At 41.0% G+C, this 18,071-nt stretch overlaps 1 protein-coding gene across 1 annotated transcript in view; it reads right to left on the reverse strand.

Annotated features, from left to right (window-relative positions):
* The window catches only part of XRCC1 (DNA repair protein XRCC1), a 56,279-nt gene extending 38,911 nt beyond the window's left edge, over positions 1–17,368 (reverse strand). The window contains exons 1-3 of the mRNA XM_068385488.1: positions 16,937–17,368; positions 6,447–6,638; positions 5,523–5,729 (exon numbers count right to left, since the gene is read on the reverse strand). Coding sequence (XP_068241589.1) covers positions 5,523–5,729; positions 6,447–6,638; positions 16,937–16,987 — 450 coding nt within the window. The 5' untranslated portion in view covers positions 16,988–17,368. The remainder of the gene's footprint in view (positions 1–5,522; positions 5,730–6,446; positions 6,639–16,936) is intronic.
* Positions 17,369–18,071: the final 703 nt, after the last annotated feature.

Here is an 18,071-nt window from a genome sequence, read left to right on the forward strand (position 1 = left end):
CTTGAAGATCTTTGTTATTAGATAGATCCAAATTTCTATGCCTGAAAACAGAAGCTAACATGCTTCTGTAGCCTTTAATGGTAGACGCAGAAAAGGGAGCGACCGTTTCTCAGATAAAGCAGAAAATCTGCAATCTGCGCTACAGAGGTACTGGAAGAGGAAATAGAGGAGGACTTGCACCAGTCTCTAAATACCTCCCATTTAGATTGATAAATCCTGATGGTAGAGGATCTTCTAGTCCTTGCGATCGCTCTAGCTGCCTGCTTCGAAAAGCCTCGAGCCCTAGAGAGTCTTTCGATAGTCTGAAGGCAGTTAGACGAAGCGCGGGGAGGCCTTGATGAAATCTCTTTACGTGAGACTGACGCAGGAGATCAATCCGCAACGGTAGACTTCTTGGAATGTCTACTAGCCATAGAAGTACCTCTGTGAACCACTCTCTCGCCGGCCAGAGGGGAGCAACCAACGTCAACCTGGTCCCTTCGTGAGAGGCGAACTTCTGAAGAACCTTGTCTAGGATCTTGAATGGTGGGAAGGCATAGATGTCTAGGTGAGACCAGTCCAGCAGGAAAGCGTCTATGTGGGCTGCCTCTGGATCTGGAACTGGAGAGCAGTAAGTCGAGAGCCTCTTTGTAAGTGAAGTCGCAAAAAGATCTATGGTGGGTTGACCCCATGTCATCCATAGCTTCTCGCACACAGTCTTGTGCAACATCCACTCCATGGAGATGACTTGTCCTCTTCTGCTGAGGCAGTCCGCTAAGACATTCATTTCTCCTTGCACGAATCTCGTCAAAAAAGAGATGTTTCTTGCCTTATATGGAGTTTCTTCTGATCCGTGGGCCAAAGACCCGAGCATTCCAGACTGTCCAGTGGCGCTCCCCAACCCAAATCCGATGCATCTGAATACAACACATGGTTTGGGTTCTTGATCGCAAGCGAAAGACCTTCTCGAAGTCTGACGTTGCTGTCCCACCAAGTCAGACATGTCTTGACTGAGTTGGAGATTGGGAAAGAGATACTCTTTAAGCCCTTCTCCTTGTTCCAATGGTTTAGGTGAAATTGGAGAGGGCAAAGGTTGAGTCTCCCCAGAGAGATAAACTGCTCCAGCGAAGAAAGAGTTCCTAGGAGGCTCGTTCAAACTCTTACAGAGCAACTGTTTTTCTCTTGTAAGCGACGGACTTTTAACAGAGCCTGTTCCATTCTTGTGGGAGACAAAAAGGCCCGAAAAATTCGACACTGTACAGTATCTCCATCCCCAAATAAAGAATAGTCTGGGATGGAGTAAGTTACGACTTCTCTACGTTCACTATGAGACCTAGCTCCTTGGTTAGGTCTATGTCCATTGAAGGTTCTCCAGACAGCGATTTAATGACGACGCCCGGATTAGCCAGTCGTCAAAATAAAGGGAGGCTCTGATCCCTGAAAAATGTAGAAAGCTTGCTACATTTTGCATGAGCCTTGTAAAAACAAGAGGAGCAGGACTGATGCCGAAGCACAGTGCTCGAAATTGGTACACTACTTTCCCGTCCACAAACCTCAGATATTGTTGAAAGTTTGGATGAATCGGGATGTGGAAGTATGCATCATGAAGGTCGAGAGAGACCATCCAGTCGCCTTCCCTTACTGCTGCCAAGACAGATTTGGAAGTCCTCATCGTGAACTTTGTCTTGACAATGAACACATTGAGTGCACTTACATCTTAAGTACTCCTGCAGTGAACGTGGCTGCCAGTTCATTGGAGCCATCCCTTATGGCCTTGTTCATGCATGACATAATTTGTACAGCAATACATTGTCCGCTGGAGAGACCTTCTTACTTAAGGCTCCCAGGGACCAATCCAAAAAATTAAAAACTTCAAACGCTCAAAAAACTCCTTTCAGGAGATGTTCTAACTCTGAAGAAGACCATAAAATCTTGGAGCGTCACATGGCTAGACGACGAGGAGAGTCCACTAGGCTTAAGAAGTCTCCCTGGGCAGAGGCAGGTACTCCCAAGCCGAGAACTTCTCCTGTGTCACACCAGACGCTCGAGCGAGAAGCTAATTTAGAAGGAGGAAAAGCAAAAGCAGACTTTCCTAAACTTCTCCTGGATTCCAACCAGTCTCCCAGTAAGCGCATGGCTCTCTTGGAAGAACGAGAGAGAACTGACTTCGTATATGTAGGAGTCAAAGAAAGTCATGCCAAGAGTAAACTCAGACGGCGGAGAACGTGGAGCAGCCGTTACAAAATGAGTAGGACAAAATTTCCCTAAAGAAATTCATAATTAAAACAAGGGATTGTTGGACAACCCTAGGTTCCTCCTCTTCTGAATGAATCCCCAAAGGTACATTAGTTGAAAGGGGGTCATCAACTTCTTCTTCAGAAGGCACATCATCTGATAAATCTAAAGTCTTGCGAGAAGGAGATTTACATTCAGAATGACGTGAAGGAAAAGCCTGACAGGCTACATCAACTTGTATATGTACAGAAGTTAAAGTTGGAGGGTCGATGTCACGTTGTGACTGCAGAGAATGTTATTCTACTACACGTCGTGACTGAAGTGACTGACGTTCAAATGTCACGTAGTAACAGCGGTGACTGCTGTTCGATGCTATATCGTGACTATGGTGACTGACCCTCGACGTCACGTCGTGTCTACGGTGTCTACCGCTCAACGTCACGTCGTGTCTGCGGTGTCTGCAGCTCAACGTCACGTTGTGACTGCGGTGGCTGACGTTCTAAGTCTCGGCGGTACTGCAGTGACTGCTGATCAAAGTAATGACTCGACTTAACTGACTGTCGATCAAAGTTACATCGAGATTTATGCTCCGCATCTCGTTTAACAGCAAAGCTGACACTAGGGATAACGTCAGCGTGACGTAACAAATCTCGTTTAGAAGGTTGAAGACCTGAATCACGTATCCCGGAACCGTGACGTACCACAAGCAAAGGATCCTTTCGCACAGGAACAGGATCGTAAGCTTTCATTAAAGAAGAAAGCTTTAACAGCATATCTTGCAAAACACTTAACTTCGGATCAACCGCACTCGGAATAGATCGTGACGTCGGAAACGTCTGTACATGAACGTCATCGCTATGAAGGGGACTCTCATGATGACTACAGCTAGGACGTTGAACTTGTTCTGAAGGAACTAATTAACGTTTCAACCGTCTCGAAACCTTACGCCAAGGTTTTTAAAGAAACGAATCATCGGAAGACGAGGAGAACTTCGTCTCTCCTGGCTTATGGTAAGAACGTGCTTGAAGAGCAACGTCTAATACCTTTGAGGGAACGTCTGTTCGTTGGTTTACACCTCTCACTCCTTAGGTCCTACGACATTCCTTCTCCCTGGGGTAGGGGAGCCTGAAAGAGGTCTCGTACTAGGCAAGTGACAAGCACGAACAAACGAACCCTCCGCAACACTGAACATGTTTTTCGCACTTTCCTCACTGATATTGCATTTTTTAATAATTTCACATTAGACATGAATAAAGCTGATTTCTACCTGAAGCACGCAATTCTCCCTTAAATCAAAAGGTTAGAATTGCGAAATATGTCATATAATGTAAGCTCATTAGTACAAAATGAAACATACATGCAAAAATTAATAAACATATACATATATATAGAATAAAACGGAAATATATAAAGTTAAAAAGATCAGTGACTTGGGAGGAGAAACTAGAACGTTTTATCCCCTCTCTCTCTCTCTCTCTCCCCGTACAGAGACTTGGGACGAGAGTAAATATCTGAATCGAGAAGAACGTTACTCACTCCCAAACTCCTTGTACAGAGACTTGGGACGAGAATAAAGATTTGAAACGTTCTCTCTCTCTCTTGCCACTCACAAGAGAATGGCTCACTCACTCTTCGTCAATAAAAGGTTATTTGACTAAAGGAAAATACTAAAAGGACTAAGAAAATGAAAATTAACATGTTCCTTTAAATTAGTATTTAAAAAACTTCAGTTTGTAAGAAGAATGAACAAAATGTCAAAATCGATTTACTCCTTCTGCAAAGTGAAACCGTGATTCTCTCTTTCTCTATCGTAACAATAGAGTGCAAACTGCGTAGCATAAATAAACCAAACGTTAGTTCATCTTTGAAAACAGCACGAAGACTATTCAAAGAATAAATTTCTTAAAATATTTTCTAAAAATATTCATCTCATCAATCTAAACAAATATAAAAGTTGAATGGGCTCAACGTTGTTTAACTTCGTTTTCCAAGTCAGTACCCCCTACAAGGAATAGGGATAGGACGCTTATAAACAAAAATATAAAATTTATCTCGGTGTTTAGTATAAATGGAAAGCGAATCGAAGAGGCCTAATAAAGGCGGGTGAGATATAAAATATATAGAGGTAAATCTATAAATATCAACAATAATTTATAAAGTGATAAAATAATTACTAAAAGCCTTTAACACACTTCCGTACACTGAGGGAAGGGTCGGCCATCTTTTATCTATGGAAAATCCAGAGCGAGATTAAAAAAAAAAAGCAAGGGTAAAAAAAAAAATTCTCTCCTTTCAAAAGAATTTCTTTTGAAGATCGTATTGTTAGAGAATAATCCAACACGGCGAAAGCCATAAAACCATGAACAAGTACTTCACCAATCAGTAGAAACTTGAGGTTAAGCGCGAGAAGAACCAATGCTGTCACTACCACCGACAGAGAAGAACTGAATTGGTTGAGAAGTATATGCGGTATCTGGCCGATAGTCGGCGCTGGTGGGCACACCCGGCAGCCTTCATGGCGATCGCTCGCGAGTTTTTGGAATCTGTCGACCGTCGGAGACGTAAGCTATATATATATTCACCGGCTAAGTTTAATATTTAAAAATCCCATCAACCATAGATGTGCCTATAGACAGTACAACAACTAATGTATCCACTTCTAGTCCACTGGAGGACCAAGGCCTCAGACACGTCCTTATTCATGTCTGGAGTTTAGTCATTTCTTCCCCCACTGGCCATTGCGGATTGATGATGGTAGGAGACTTTAGTCTGATTGCTCACAGCAAATCAACCTAGTATGGGTGGCCCTTGCTTGTATAGCTTTGCTGATTATGGCAATACACAAACTTTTTTACCATGTTAGGGTATCCCCACTAAGAAATGGATGTCCCTACATATGAAGTTTAAAATATCCCATGACACAACAGCCTTTTGTCCACCTGGTAGAGGTCAAGTAGTCTTATGATACACGTACCATCTGGATCCTGAGGTACCAATTAATCGGCTTCTTCGCTTTTCCCGAATCTGCAAGACTGTTGACAGTTTTGTCAATGATTTCAAAGCTTGTATCTTCGGTGCTAAATCACCAACTTTTAGGTTTACTTAAAACCCTTTCCTAATTATCTACTGTACAGTACTTTATTGGCGAACTTAAGTCATTGTTTTAGAATTCTTCCATTTCTATAAGAAATGAAAGTGTGATCTCTATACCTTAGCATGCCCTTTTCCATCTTAAGTATTTACAGTACATCAAAACATTACAATAAATAAAGACCAAAAATTAGAACGAACATGAAATAGTCACTCACCTCTGAAGTTGCTGTCACAGTAATGAAAGACAATCCGAACTGCAGTGTCTTATTAAAAGGTTGAGTACATATGATCTTAACACGATCCCATTTCTGCTCGGCTACGTTTTTATTCAGTTTATCTGGGCCAAACATACGCACTCGATTCATGTCTGAGCTGTTTCGGGATTCTCCGGGTGTCATGAATGATGATGCAACAAGTAAAACCTATGAAGATATTCAAATATTTTCAGTCATGGAAAATTTCATGTTGAAAAAACTCAATTTTCAATACCATATCTTTAATCTAAAAATATAAAAATTGTTATTTATTGTATAAATTAGGAGGCGAAATTAATTTTCCTTTATGAAGGGTAAGAAAAAAATAATACTGCAAGGGGTCTTGATACTGAATATCAAAAGCTTGGTTCAAAATCAAGTGCTTTTTCAAATACAGTATATTATCATGTGAACTGAAAAAGATACTGTATACTGTACAATGTGATAAACAAAAATGCTAAACTTTTTAACTACAGTATCACTTCACTGCACAGATTCTCCAAAGAACTGATATATATCATAAAAGTAAAATATCTAAAAGAAAGAATTAATATTTTTGAGTTCTCAAAATACACGGATGCTATTTTATTCAAGTGTTATTTAAGCTTCCCTTTTATATAGAGTCTCCGTACATTCTAATGGATCAACTAAATAGTAAATGATGGAAGAATATTAAAAGTTCTATTTCTTCGGTGTAAAGTTATTACAGTAGTTTATTCTAGTATGACCTACAATGTCATACAGGGAGAAAGGCTAATCAAATCAAAATGAGAGATGGTTATCTGAAAATCTACATATTGCTTTAGTGTTATCATTTTTTTCTGGTATAACCTACAAAACCATGCAGGGATAAAGGTTAATAAAATTGAAATAAGAGTTAGTTACCTGAAAATCTACACCTTCACGTGCAACCAGAACCTCAACAAATGCAGCTCCATTGTTACCAATATCAATGGAATGTATGGAAGTTAACCTTTCCAGTTTTAAAGTAACTGTTGCCTGTTTCCCACATGACTCTTGCGAGCATCTCCATTTCCGAAATGTTTCGGCGCTTAATAGATTGTCGACGGGATTATTCTGTATGTGAATGAATTACATTAGTTTATAAAACCTAAATTCAAATGCCCTTTATACTTATAATGAGCTTATAAACATATGTGCCATAATGCTAAAATGTTATTTTTATTAATAAAATAAATTTTTGAATATACTTACCCAGTGATCATATAAGCTGTCAGCTCTGCTGCCCGACAGAAAAACCTAAGGACAAAATACGCCAGCGATCGCTATACAGGTGGGGGTGTACATCAACAGCGCCATCTGTCGAGCAGGTACTCAAGTACTCCATGTAAACACAGAACCAATTTTCTCCTCGGTCCACTGGGTCTCTATTGGGGAGGAAGGGAGGGTCCTTTAATATATGATCACCGGGTAAGTATATTCAAAAATTTATTTTATTAATAAAAATAACATTTTTCAATATTAAACTTAGCCGGTGATCATATAAGCTGATTCACACCCAGGGGGGTGGGTAGAGACCAGCATTACATGTTTACATTATTATGAGCTAAGTATTTTGTATTTCATTTTAGCAGTTATTCAAAATAACAAACATAAAATAAATAAGTACCTGGTAAGGAAGTCGACTTGAACAATTACTCTGCCTTTTTAAGTACGTCTTCCTTACGGAGCCTCGCGATCCTCTTAGGATGCTGAGCGACCCCTAGGATCTGAAGTATCAAGGGTTGCAACCCATACAACAGGACCTCATCAAAACCTCTAATCTAGGCGCTTCTCAAGAAATGACTTTGACCACCCGCCAAATCAAGTAGGATGCGAAAGGCTTCTTAGCCTTCCGGACAACCCAAAAAAAAATAATAAAACATTTCAAGAGAAAGATTAAAAAGGTTATGGAATTAGGGAATTGTAGTGGTTGAGCCCTCACCCACTACTGCACTCGTTGCTACGAATGGTCCCAGAGTGTAGCAGTTCTCGTAAAGAGACTGGACATTCTTAAGATAAAAAGACGCGAACACTGATTTGCTTTTCCAATAGGTTGCGTCGATTATACTTTGCAGAGATCTATTTTGTTTAAAGGCCACGGAAGTTGCGACAGCTCTAACTTCGTGTGTCCTTACCTTCAGCAAAGCTTGGTCTTCCTCATTCAGATGGGAATGAGCTTCTCGTATTAACAGTCTGATAAAATAGGATAAAGCATTCTTTGACAGGCAAAGATGGATTCTTAACTGAACACCATAAAGCTTCAGACGGGCCTCGTAAAGGTTTTAAATAGAACTTAAGAGCTCTTACAGGACATAAGACTCTTTCTAGTTCATTTCCAACCATACGATAAGTTTGGAATATCGAACGATATTGGTCAAGGCCGAGAAGGCAGCTCGTGTTTGGCTAGAAAACCAAGTTGTAGAACATATAGCCGTTTCGGATGAGAATCCGATGTTCTTGCTGAAGGCATGAATCTCACTGACTCTTTTAGCTGTGGCTAAGCATATCAGGAAAAGAGTCTTTAAGGTGAGATCTTTCAGGGAGGCTGATTGTAGCGGTTCGAACCTGTCTGACATAAGGAATCTTAGTACCACGTCTAAATTCCAACCAGGTGTAACCAAACGACGCTCCTTCGTGGTCTCAAAAGACTTAAGGAGGTCCTGTAGATCTTTATTGTTGGAAAGATCTAAGCCTCTGTGACGGAAGACTGATGCCAACATGCTTCTGTAACCCTTGATAGTGGGAGCTGAAAGAGATCGTTCTTTCCTCAGATATAGAGAAAGTCAGCTATTCGAGTTACAGAGGTACTGGTCGAGGATACGGATACTGACTTGCACCAGTTTCGGAAGATTTCCCACTTCGATTGGTAGACTCTAAGGGTGGATGTTCTCCTTGCTCTAGCAATCGCTCTGGCTGCCTCCTTCGAAAAGCCTCTAGCTCTCGAGAGTCTTTCGATAGTCTGAAGGCAGTCAGACGAAGAGCGTGGAGGCCTAGGTGTACCTTCTTTACGCGTGGCTGACGTAGAAGGTCCACCCTTAGGGGAAGTGTTCTGGGAACGTCTACTAGCCATCGAAGTACCTCGGTGAGCCATTCTCTCGCGGGCCAGAGGGAAGCAACTAGCGTCAACCTTGTCCCTTCGTGAGAGGCGAACTTCTGCAGTACCTTGTTGACAATCTTGAACGGAGGGAATGCATATAGATCTAGATGTGACCAATCTAGTAGAAAGGCATCTATATGAACTGCTGCTGGGTCCGGGATTGGTGAGCAAAATATTGGGAGCCTCTTGGTCATCGAGGTTGCGAAGAGATCTATGGTTGGCTGGCCCCAGGTGGCCCAAAGTCTCTTGCATACATCCTTGTGAAGGGTCCATTCTGTTGGAATTATTTGTCCCTTCCGACTGAGACAATCTGCCATGACATTCAAGTTGCCTTGGATGAACCTCGTAACTAGTGAAATGTCTAGACCTTTTGACCAGGTGAGGAGGCCCCTTGCGATCTCGTACAATGTCAGAGAGTAGGTCCCTCCTTGCTTGGAGATGTACGCCAAAGCCGTGGTGTTGTCCGAGTTCACCTCCACCACTTTGCCTTGAAGGAGAGACCTGAAGCTTTTCCAGGTCAGACGTACTGCCAGTAGCTCCTTGCAGTTGAAATGCATTGTCCTTTGATTCGAGTTCCATAATCCCGAGCATTCCCTACCGTCTAATGTCGCACCCCAGCCTACGTCCGATGCGTCCGAGAAGAGAACGTGGTTGGGAGTCTGAACAGTCAGGGGAAGACCCTCTCTAAGGTTGATATAGTCCCTTCACCAAGTCAGACAAGACTTTATCTTTCCGGAAACCGGGATCGAGACCGCTTCTAGCGTCTTGTCCTTTTTCCAGTGAAAAGCTAGATGGTATAGAAGAGGACGGAGGTGTAGTCTTCCTAGTGACACAAATTGATCCACGGATGACAGTGTCCCTACCAGACTCATCCACAGCCTGACTGGGCAGCGTTCCTTCTTCAGCATCTTCTGGATGGATAGCAGGGCTGGGGGTTGATCGTCTTGTTCAGCAACGTCCTCATCAGAGGGTTCCTCATCCGAAACTGATGAGGAAACGGCAACGGAGTGGGCAACGTCTGACTCGCTGAATCCGGTCGCACTGGTGGATGCGTGACGGAGCCGGACGCAATATCATGGCACTGCTGCACAGTCTGTGAACTGTCAACAACCATGGGTGCGCGAGGAAGTACAGCGTCAACCCGAACTGTCTAGACTGTCTGGGTTGTGCAGTCAACACCCTACCGGGTTGCTGAGGTTGACGCACTGCGTCACAACAAGTCACCTCTGCTGGTTGTTGAACGTCTTCCTAGTGACACACTGAACGTCAACAACCACCTCCGACCGTCGCTTAACGTCAACGTGCGACTGGCAACCCACACTGGGTCGCATCGGTGGAGGAACCACCTCAACTGGCAGACGCGAGTAGGATACCTCAGCGTCAACAGGGCGCACAACCAACCGGTTGGAAGGTTGTTGGCCAGAAGGTTCTTCTCCGCATTTAAGTCCTCTAGCAAGGACACAAGCTTGGACTGCATGTCTTGCAGCAAAGCCCATTAGGGTCTACGGGAGCATGTGTGGCAACAGACGGGGTTAGCGACTGAGGCGGAACCATTTACCATCCCTGGAAGCCTTGTTATGTGTGACATAATAGTACAGCAAAACTTCAAAGGCTCGACAAAAGTTGAGAAGTTGACCTGTAAACAACTTGGAGCGTCTCCTGGCTAGGCGCCAGGGCGAGTCTACCAAAATTGAGAAGTCTATCTGGGCAGAGGCATGAACTCCCAAGCCGAGAACTTCTCTCGTGTCCTATCAGACTCTCGCTCTATAAGCCAGTTTAAAAGAAGGGAAATCAAAGGCTGTATCCCTAAAACTCCTCCTGGTGCAAAAACCAGCCGCCTAGCCAACGTAACGCTCTCTAGGAGAGCGAGAGAGCACTAGCTTAACAACAACGGCTTCGAAGTAGCTAGGCCTAGTGTAAGCTCTGACGTTTAGGCGAACGAGGAGCAGCAGTTACAAGATCCGGACGAAGATCCTTAAAAAATCATCATGATTTAATTAAAGTCCATAGGAGGCTAAGCAGCTTAAGGCTCCTCTCCAAATGACAGAGTCCTCAAAGGAATATCAGTAGGAGGGAGAACAGCACTTTCTCATCTACAGGAACCTTGTCCGATAAAAGCTAGGTTATCTCAGTGAGTCTCTCACTGGTGCATTAGTAGCAGACCAGAAGGCAACGTCATGTAACTGCTTGACAGTCTGTGAACTGTCAACAACTGAACTGTCAACCACAACAGGTGCGTGTGGACATACAGCACTGGTGCATTAGTAGCAGACCAGAAGGCAACGTCATGTAACTGCTTGACAGTCTGTGAACTGTCAACAACTGAACTGTCAACCACAACAGGTGCGTGAGGACATACAGTGTTCACTCGAGACTGCTTTGACTGTCTATACTGAGCAGTCAAAACAACTCTAGAATGCGGAGGTTGACGCACAGCGTCAAAACAAAGCAACTTAACTCCACCCTCCTGTTGTTGTGGTAACTCGCAAACGTCAACGGAGGGTTCCGTGCGTCTGTGAACGTCAACGTGCGGCTGGCAGGGTACACTGCGCATGGGTGGTGGAACTCTCACAGCCGGAGTGCGGGAGAAGGTAGCCTCAGCGTCAACTGAGCGCACAACCGTGGTTGGTTGTAGGCTAACGGGTGCAGCGTCAACCTTCTCCGCACGATACTCCTGCATTAAAGATGTTAACTGTGTCTGCATGGTCTGCAGCAAAGACCACTTAGGGTCTACAGTAGCAGGTGCGGCAACAGACGGTGTTACTGCCTGTTGCGGTACCGCTTTGCCTCTCTTAGGAGGTGAGCAGTCGTTGGAAGACTGCAGCGAGTCCGAACTGACCCAGTGGCTACAACTGGGCCGTTGGACTTGCGCGGAAGGGACCGACTTGCGCTTAATAAGCTGCGAGACCTTGGTCCATGGTTTCTTACGAGAAAACTCTTCCGCAGACGAGAAGTAAATGGGCTCTCTCGTCTTTGTGTGGGTGGGGCGATCTTGGGTAGATACGCCCGAAACCACGGAGGGAAACGTCTGTTCGTTGATCAAGGCCTGACGAACCCATAAGTCGTTCGACATTACTTCTCCCCTGGGCTTGGGAGCTTGCAAGAGGTCCCGGACTAGGTGAACGACAGGCACGAACAGACGAACCCTCGGACGCAACACTGTAACACTTTGCGCATATCACTTTATCACTTCGATTTTCTGTTTTGCACTTATTTCACTGAAATCGAAACTTTTACTGATTTCTACCTGAAACACGCAATTCTACCCTTCATTAAAAGGTAGTAATTGCGAAATCAGTCGTATAATGCAGCTCATTAATACTAGCAAAAACAGAAAACATATATAAAGATAAAGAATTCAGTGGCTGGGAAAGAGACTAAACACTAGTTCAAATAAACTACGTTTACAATCTCTCACCGCACATAGCCTGGGGACAAGAATAAAACCCTAGAAACGTTTTACCTTCTTCCCCGTACAGCGACTAGGGAGGAGAGTAACACGAGAACAACGTTACCCGCTTGAACGGAACGTTTTTTCTCCTCTCTCTCCCTCCGTCTCTATCTCTCTCTCTCTTTCTCTCTTGATTTCACACCTGAGAGAAGAGCCCAATTATATATCGTCAAAAAAACATGTTATTTGGCTAAAGGAAAAAAACTGAAAGGTTTTCCAAATAAAAAGTTCCTTTAATTTAGAATTTAAACCATTTAAGTTAAGAAAGAATGAACGAAACGTTAGAATTGATTTACTCTTACTGCAAAGTGAAACCGTGATACACTCTCTCTCTATCGTAACGATAGAGCGCATGTTGAACGTCCTGAACGTCAACAACTGCGTAGTCTAAAAAAAACTAAACGTTAGTTCATCTTTGAAAACAGTACGAAGACTATCAAAGAAATTCTTTCATAAAACATTAAATTTAAAAAGTTTTAAATTCTTTAAAGGCTAAATACGATATAACGGGCTCAACGTTGATTAACTTCGGTTCCAAGTTAGGACCGCCTACTATCAGGAAAGGTCGCATATAAACAAAACATAAAAATTTATTTTTATATGTTTATAATAAATGGAAAGTTAATCGAAGAGGCCTAATAAAGGCGGAGAGATATAAAATATATAGATCTATAACGTGTTAAGCAAAATTACTAAAAACCTAAACACACTTCCGTCTAAGGGAAGGGTCGGCCATTTAAAAGTGAAAGAGAGTCCATACTCTCTTTGTCACCATAATTAAATCTATCCAAAACGAGTTCAAGTTTTGAGATGAAGATAAAACCCCTGCATAGCGAAAGCTCAAAACTAGAATAGTGTACTTCACCAAATAGTTGTGAAAACAAATCCAGTTAGTAACAGCGTATTTAGTAGGTCTTGCCAGTGGCACGACAGAGAGAAAATTGGTTCTGTGTTTACATGGAGTACTTGAGTACCTGCTCGACAGATGGCGCTGTTGATGTACACCCCCACCTGTATAGCGATCGCTGGCGTATTTTGTCCTTAGGTTTTTCTGTCGGGCAGCAGAGCTGACAGCTTATATGATCACCGGCTAAGTTTAATATTGAAAAACTCATATTACAAATCTTAACATTGATGCGCTATACAGTACACATAATATCTACAATCATCAAATGCTGTATATAATGTTACTAGTAAACTGAGGTACTACTGTATAGCAAAATTAGACTAGCAATAAATACTAAACAAAAAATGGTCCGGAAATTATGAATTTATTTAATTTCAGATTGGTTGATAGGAACAGAACTTGCCGAGACTTTTTAATAATGTGCTTACAAAGAAACTACTGTGTCACATTTTCCAAGCTATTTGTACTTTTCATAGCTATAAAAATCTGAGTCCTTTAATAAAGTAAATGTCTTCAGTGGAGCTGGAAAGGCTGTAGAAATCGTACAACAGGTGGCAAATGCGGGCGAGTAGCGCCACCCACCAGTCAGTCTGGAATGATGGCCATAGGATAGGTATTCATACTGCCACCCTTGCCCTTATAAAAATAAGATGGGAGAGAACATTCTTACAGGTCCAGTCGAATAAGAATTGTCCTCAGAAATGTACCTTACCAGCATTAATATAAGATACAGCATGTGACGGTACAAAAGGATGAGCTTCAAGTACCTGGTGGAGCGCGACGACCACCTCGCTATCCATCAACCCTAAAACAACTTTCCGATGTAGATCAATGTTCCCAATTCTCCTGAAACATACTACCAGGGCAAGAATGGGGCATATACACATAGGCTTCTGTGAAATGCAAGCTCAATGAAGAGCTCATAGGGCTAATCAATCTCTCCAGCATGTTAAGGGCATCTCACCTTTGTAATAATAAGCAAATGTCTGGCTATATTATATAGATTTCTTTCCGGTCACGCTTAGCTCTCCTCATCCCTTGGGTAGGGGGGAGAGAGTGGTCATACTCTGGTGAGAGGGGGGATGCATGTGCATGCATATCGATCTAAACATTTAGCAGTTACTTTTGACGGGTCATGTACGCTAGTTGCTCAGAATGACACCGGAGAAGACTTGGCCTTCCCGCTCCTCAAAATATATGATTCCCTAACGAGGGACCATGATCTAAGGTCAGTAAAAGGGGATGACTATGAACAGTTACACCCTTAATTGCAGTAAAGGAATCTATTACCAAATTAGTCATAAATAGACACAATGTCCACCTACACCCATATTCCAGCTTCAATCCATAATTTAAATGGAGCCGATATCAACCCCAAAGATTAAACAGCCTTGGATAGGGCTAAACAGTACAGTACATTCGTACTCGTTGCGGCTAAACACAAAAGTGAAGTCTTTGACATGTGAGTGGGTGGGGCTACTTAACTGTGCTCACCACCTGTCATTAACTAATTTATTAACAACTTCAATGGCCACTCAAGCTCCACTGACGATATTCTCTGTTTCAAAGGATGAAACGTTTGTACACGTGTAGGAACAAATTCAACTACTGTAATGCATTGTTGTAGTCATAACTCTAATGACAAATTAAATGTGCCTGACAGTAATTCTTAGTACAAAGGCTCCAAACTCATTATTATTATTATTATTATCATTCAACTTAAACTTTTATAACAAAATGTTTCTTTGTTCAAACACTTCATAAAATAATGCATTTCAAAAGCATTATCTATGAGAAATAGAAATAAATAGGCAAGGCAGGGCATATATAAAAATGAACATCACATAAAATTTCATTAAAAAAAGGTATTTTACAAGGATAAGGAATTAGATTTCTAAAACCATTACCTAGTGACTAGATCTGTATTAAAGAGGATAGACCATTTTCCTTTCTAACTACAGTATATACAAAAAGAGTAATTGCCTCTGCCAGTGAAGTTGGGAGATTGTTATGTTTTTGCCATTGTTTGTATGTTTGTGTGTGATCAGTTTGTCTGTTTGTTAGTGTGTGAACAACTTCCTGGCTACAATTTCACTCATAGACTAGTGAAACTTTCAGGGAATAATTGTTATGTTCTGACGTGGAAGTGATTCAATTTTCAAAGGTGAAGGTCAAGCAAAAAACTGCTGGGGCAGAGGTCTGCACTCTACTGAGTGCCCCTCTAGTTCTTAGATATGTTATTCTCTTCTTTGGATATGCTGAGGCTCAAACTTAACAACAAAAAGATTTGCAATTGCAAATATTTCTCGCTAACCTCTATCTCACCAGATATTAACATGGCTCCCTGGACCATGTAAAAATAAAGAAATATTGCATACATTGTTACTTTGTATCACTCCAATAATGATAAAGATATAATGAAAATACTTTTCTTAGCCTGTTTTTCATCATTACATACAACACTGATGCTTGGGTACTACCTTTTACAATGTTACAGTTTAGATGTTAATAAAATACTAACTTTTACAAATTTTTTGATTCTACAGTTGTTAAGCTTTTGACAGTATTACGGAAATGTTTCATATTGGATCATGTGAGGTGGTGAGAAATATGATTGATATAAATTCTTATTACTTTGTAATGGCTAGCATTCTAGGCTATGTTAAAATGCAGTCCCATACATTACTCTAAGCAGCAAATCATGTCACTCTAGATCAAATTACAATTGAAGAGCTTCCTGGTCAAGTTTTTTAGGACACAAAACTACATTTTGATTTATAATTCCAACAGCGGCTGATCGGGTTTGAAGGGGAACAGGGGAAAGGAAGTTAAGGTGTCAAGCAAGAAAAGTAAAACTAGGTACAATAAGATAAGTTAGGTAAAGATTTACAGTATCTATAATACAATGCTGTATACTGAAATGTACTTGTCACTGTCTTTAGCTTTATAATTTTTTTTATTATTATTACTGATTATGCAAATATATATCTTGTACTTTACCAACTATTTATCTACTTCTCTTGTGAGATTAAAGGAAGCATAAAAATACTTGGTTTACACCAAAATAAGTCATAATCACACAAAAGATGAATAATTAGGAAATATAAAAGTAATTGGTTTACACCAACAATAACAGTCATAATCACACATAAGATGAATAATTAAGAAATATAATAATCTGTATTTGGTGAATAATTTTACATATACCAGTAAGTCTACAGATAACATTGGCCTAGTTTAGGTACACTGTACCTATAACCGGTAGTCCTATTAAATTTAAGGATCAAATATAGTGACAACTGCCTGGAGCCTTTGTATATCAGCAGCCAGTTCCTCTGGTGTGCATAGAAAATGGGAATTTTCTTCACATTTCCTAGTCGTTCGTAAGACGTTTTTCTGAAAAACATCTACAAAAGAATACCACCTAAATTAAACTTCCTCACCTAACCTAACCTACAAGCCGTGTCCTTACCTACTTACCTAAGAGGGGAGGGTGGTTGCTAACTCCATCCTACGACACCCCTTAGACTGCCGTATTCTTAGGTGGATGTCCTCATACATACAGGTAGCCACTATCATACATACACCCCCAATAGCCTAAACAGGATCTGGATTAACATTTTCCCATGTTAGCATCAATAAAAAGTTCTAAATAGTCTATATCTAAGCGGTGTATATTTACCCATGTGCCGATCAAACCAACATGATGAACTATACCTGTCCTGATATTTTCGAATAGACCCAATTAATTCATTTTAATATTAATTTGCAAATGTTACTAATAGGTTTTGAAGTAAGGTTATTTTTATTTATGTCATAAACTCAACAATTTCCAATCACGTAACATATGAATGTGGACACGAAAAACCACATTTCACCATGAATAAAAAATAAAAATAAAAAGCTGTCATACTCACTGGATCTTCACTTGAGAAAGACAACACTTCAGTGAACTTTAAAGGTGGCATTATAGCTGATAATAAAGTTTAATGTTCACAAATGACGAAATCCCTCAAAGTTTCCCAACAGTTTGTTTACAAGTCACGGCGCGATTTACTTAAATCTTGGATTTTGGCTTACAAGACGTCACTTGTTTTCCATTCTGCTCCTTATTTGGGTTATAAGTAGTGTATCTTTATATGTTGTTAGATTCATATGACAGTATTGTTTCTAAAATTGGCGTTCGTGTGTATCTCTCTTTCAACACAAACACACATATTATGTACATAAGTTTTTAACGGTATTTTTATATCAGATTTTATCAATAAATGTTAGGTTACAACCATAGTTCCACAAGCAGAACGTTGTGCACAAGGATTCCTGGGGCTAAGGGAAAACCAGCTCAGTACACATCAACTGTAGGCTATATTGAAAAGTAAAATAATACCATAGAAGAGAAATGATAAAGAAAAAAGGCAACGGTAAAAACAAAATAGACATATCACAAATAAACTTAGGAACGTGATACTTTCTCGCCTTTCTCACCAAACGCCAGGTAAGCCAAAAGCTTGTCAGTTGTCAGTCGTCATGCCCAATTTACTTGTTTACTTGTTTTGGGTTTAAATCCAACCCTCCACTGAAGTCAAGTGAACTACTTCTCGAGCGGGTCCATATCAATCATCTAACGAAACATTTTCATTATAACTTATACAATTCTTTGATTGTAGCATCTTCCAAATCATATGATCTTGTGAAAAGTAATGTCTTTAGTTTCTTCTTAAATTCAATTCCTCACTTTAAGTCCTTCGTTTCAGTTGGCAGTTTATTATAATGTCTAGGCGCACAGTAGCTGAAAGCCCTTTCACCAAATTTACTATTTGTTCTTGGTTCAGATAGTCTGTTTGTCACTCATATGTCTTATGGTAACATTTGTTTCTAGTTCTAGTTTTTTCAGGCATTCTTTTAGATATTTTGATTCAGTATCTTAAACGTTAGTCAGAGTAGCTTGTATTCGATTCTCGCCTTTACCGGCAGCCAGTGTAATTTAATTAGTGCAGGGGTAATTCTATCCCTATTGTGTAGTCCTTTTATTAATCTAGCGGCTCTATTTTA

The sequence above is a fragment of the Palaemon carinicauda genome, chromosome 13, assembly GCF_036898095.1.
Source record: "Palaemon carinicauda isolate YSFRI2023 chromosome 13, ASM3689809v2, whole genome shotgun sequence".
Taxonomy (NCBI): domain Eukaryota; kingdom Metazoa; phylum Arthropoda; class Malacostraca; order Decapoda; family Palaemonidae; genus Palaemon; species Palaemon carinicauda.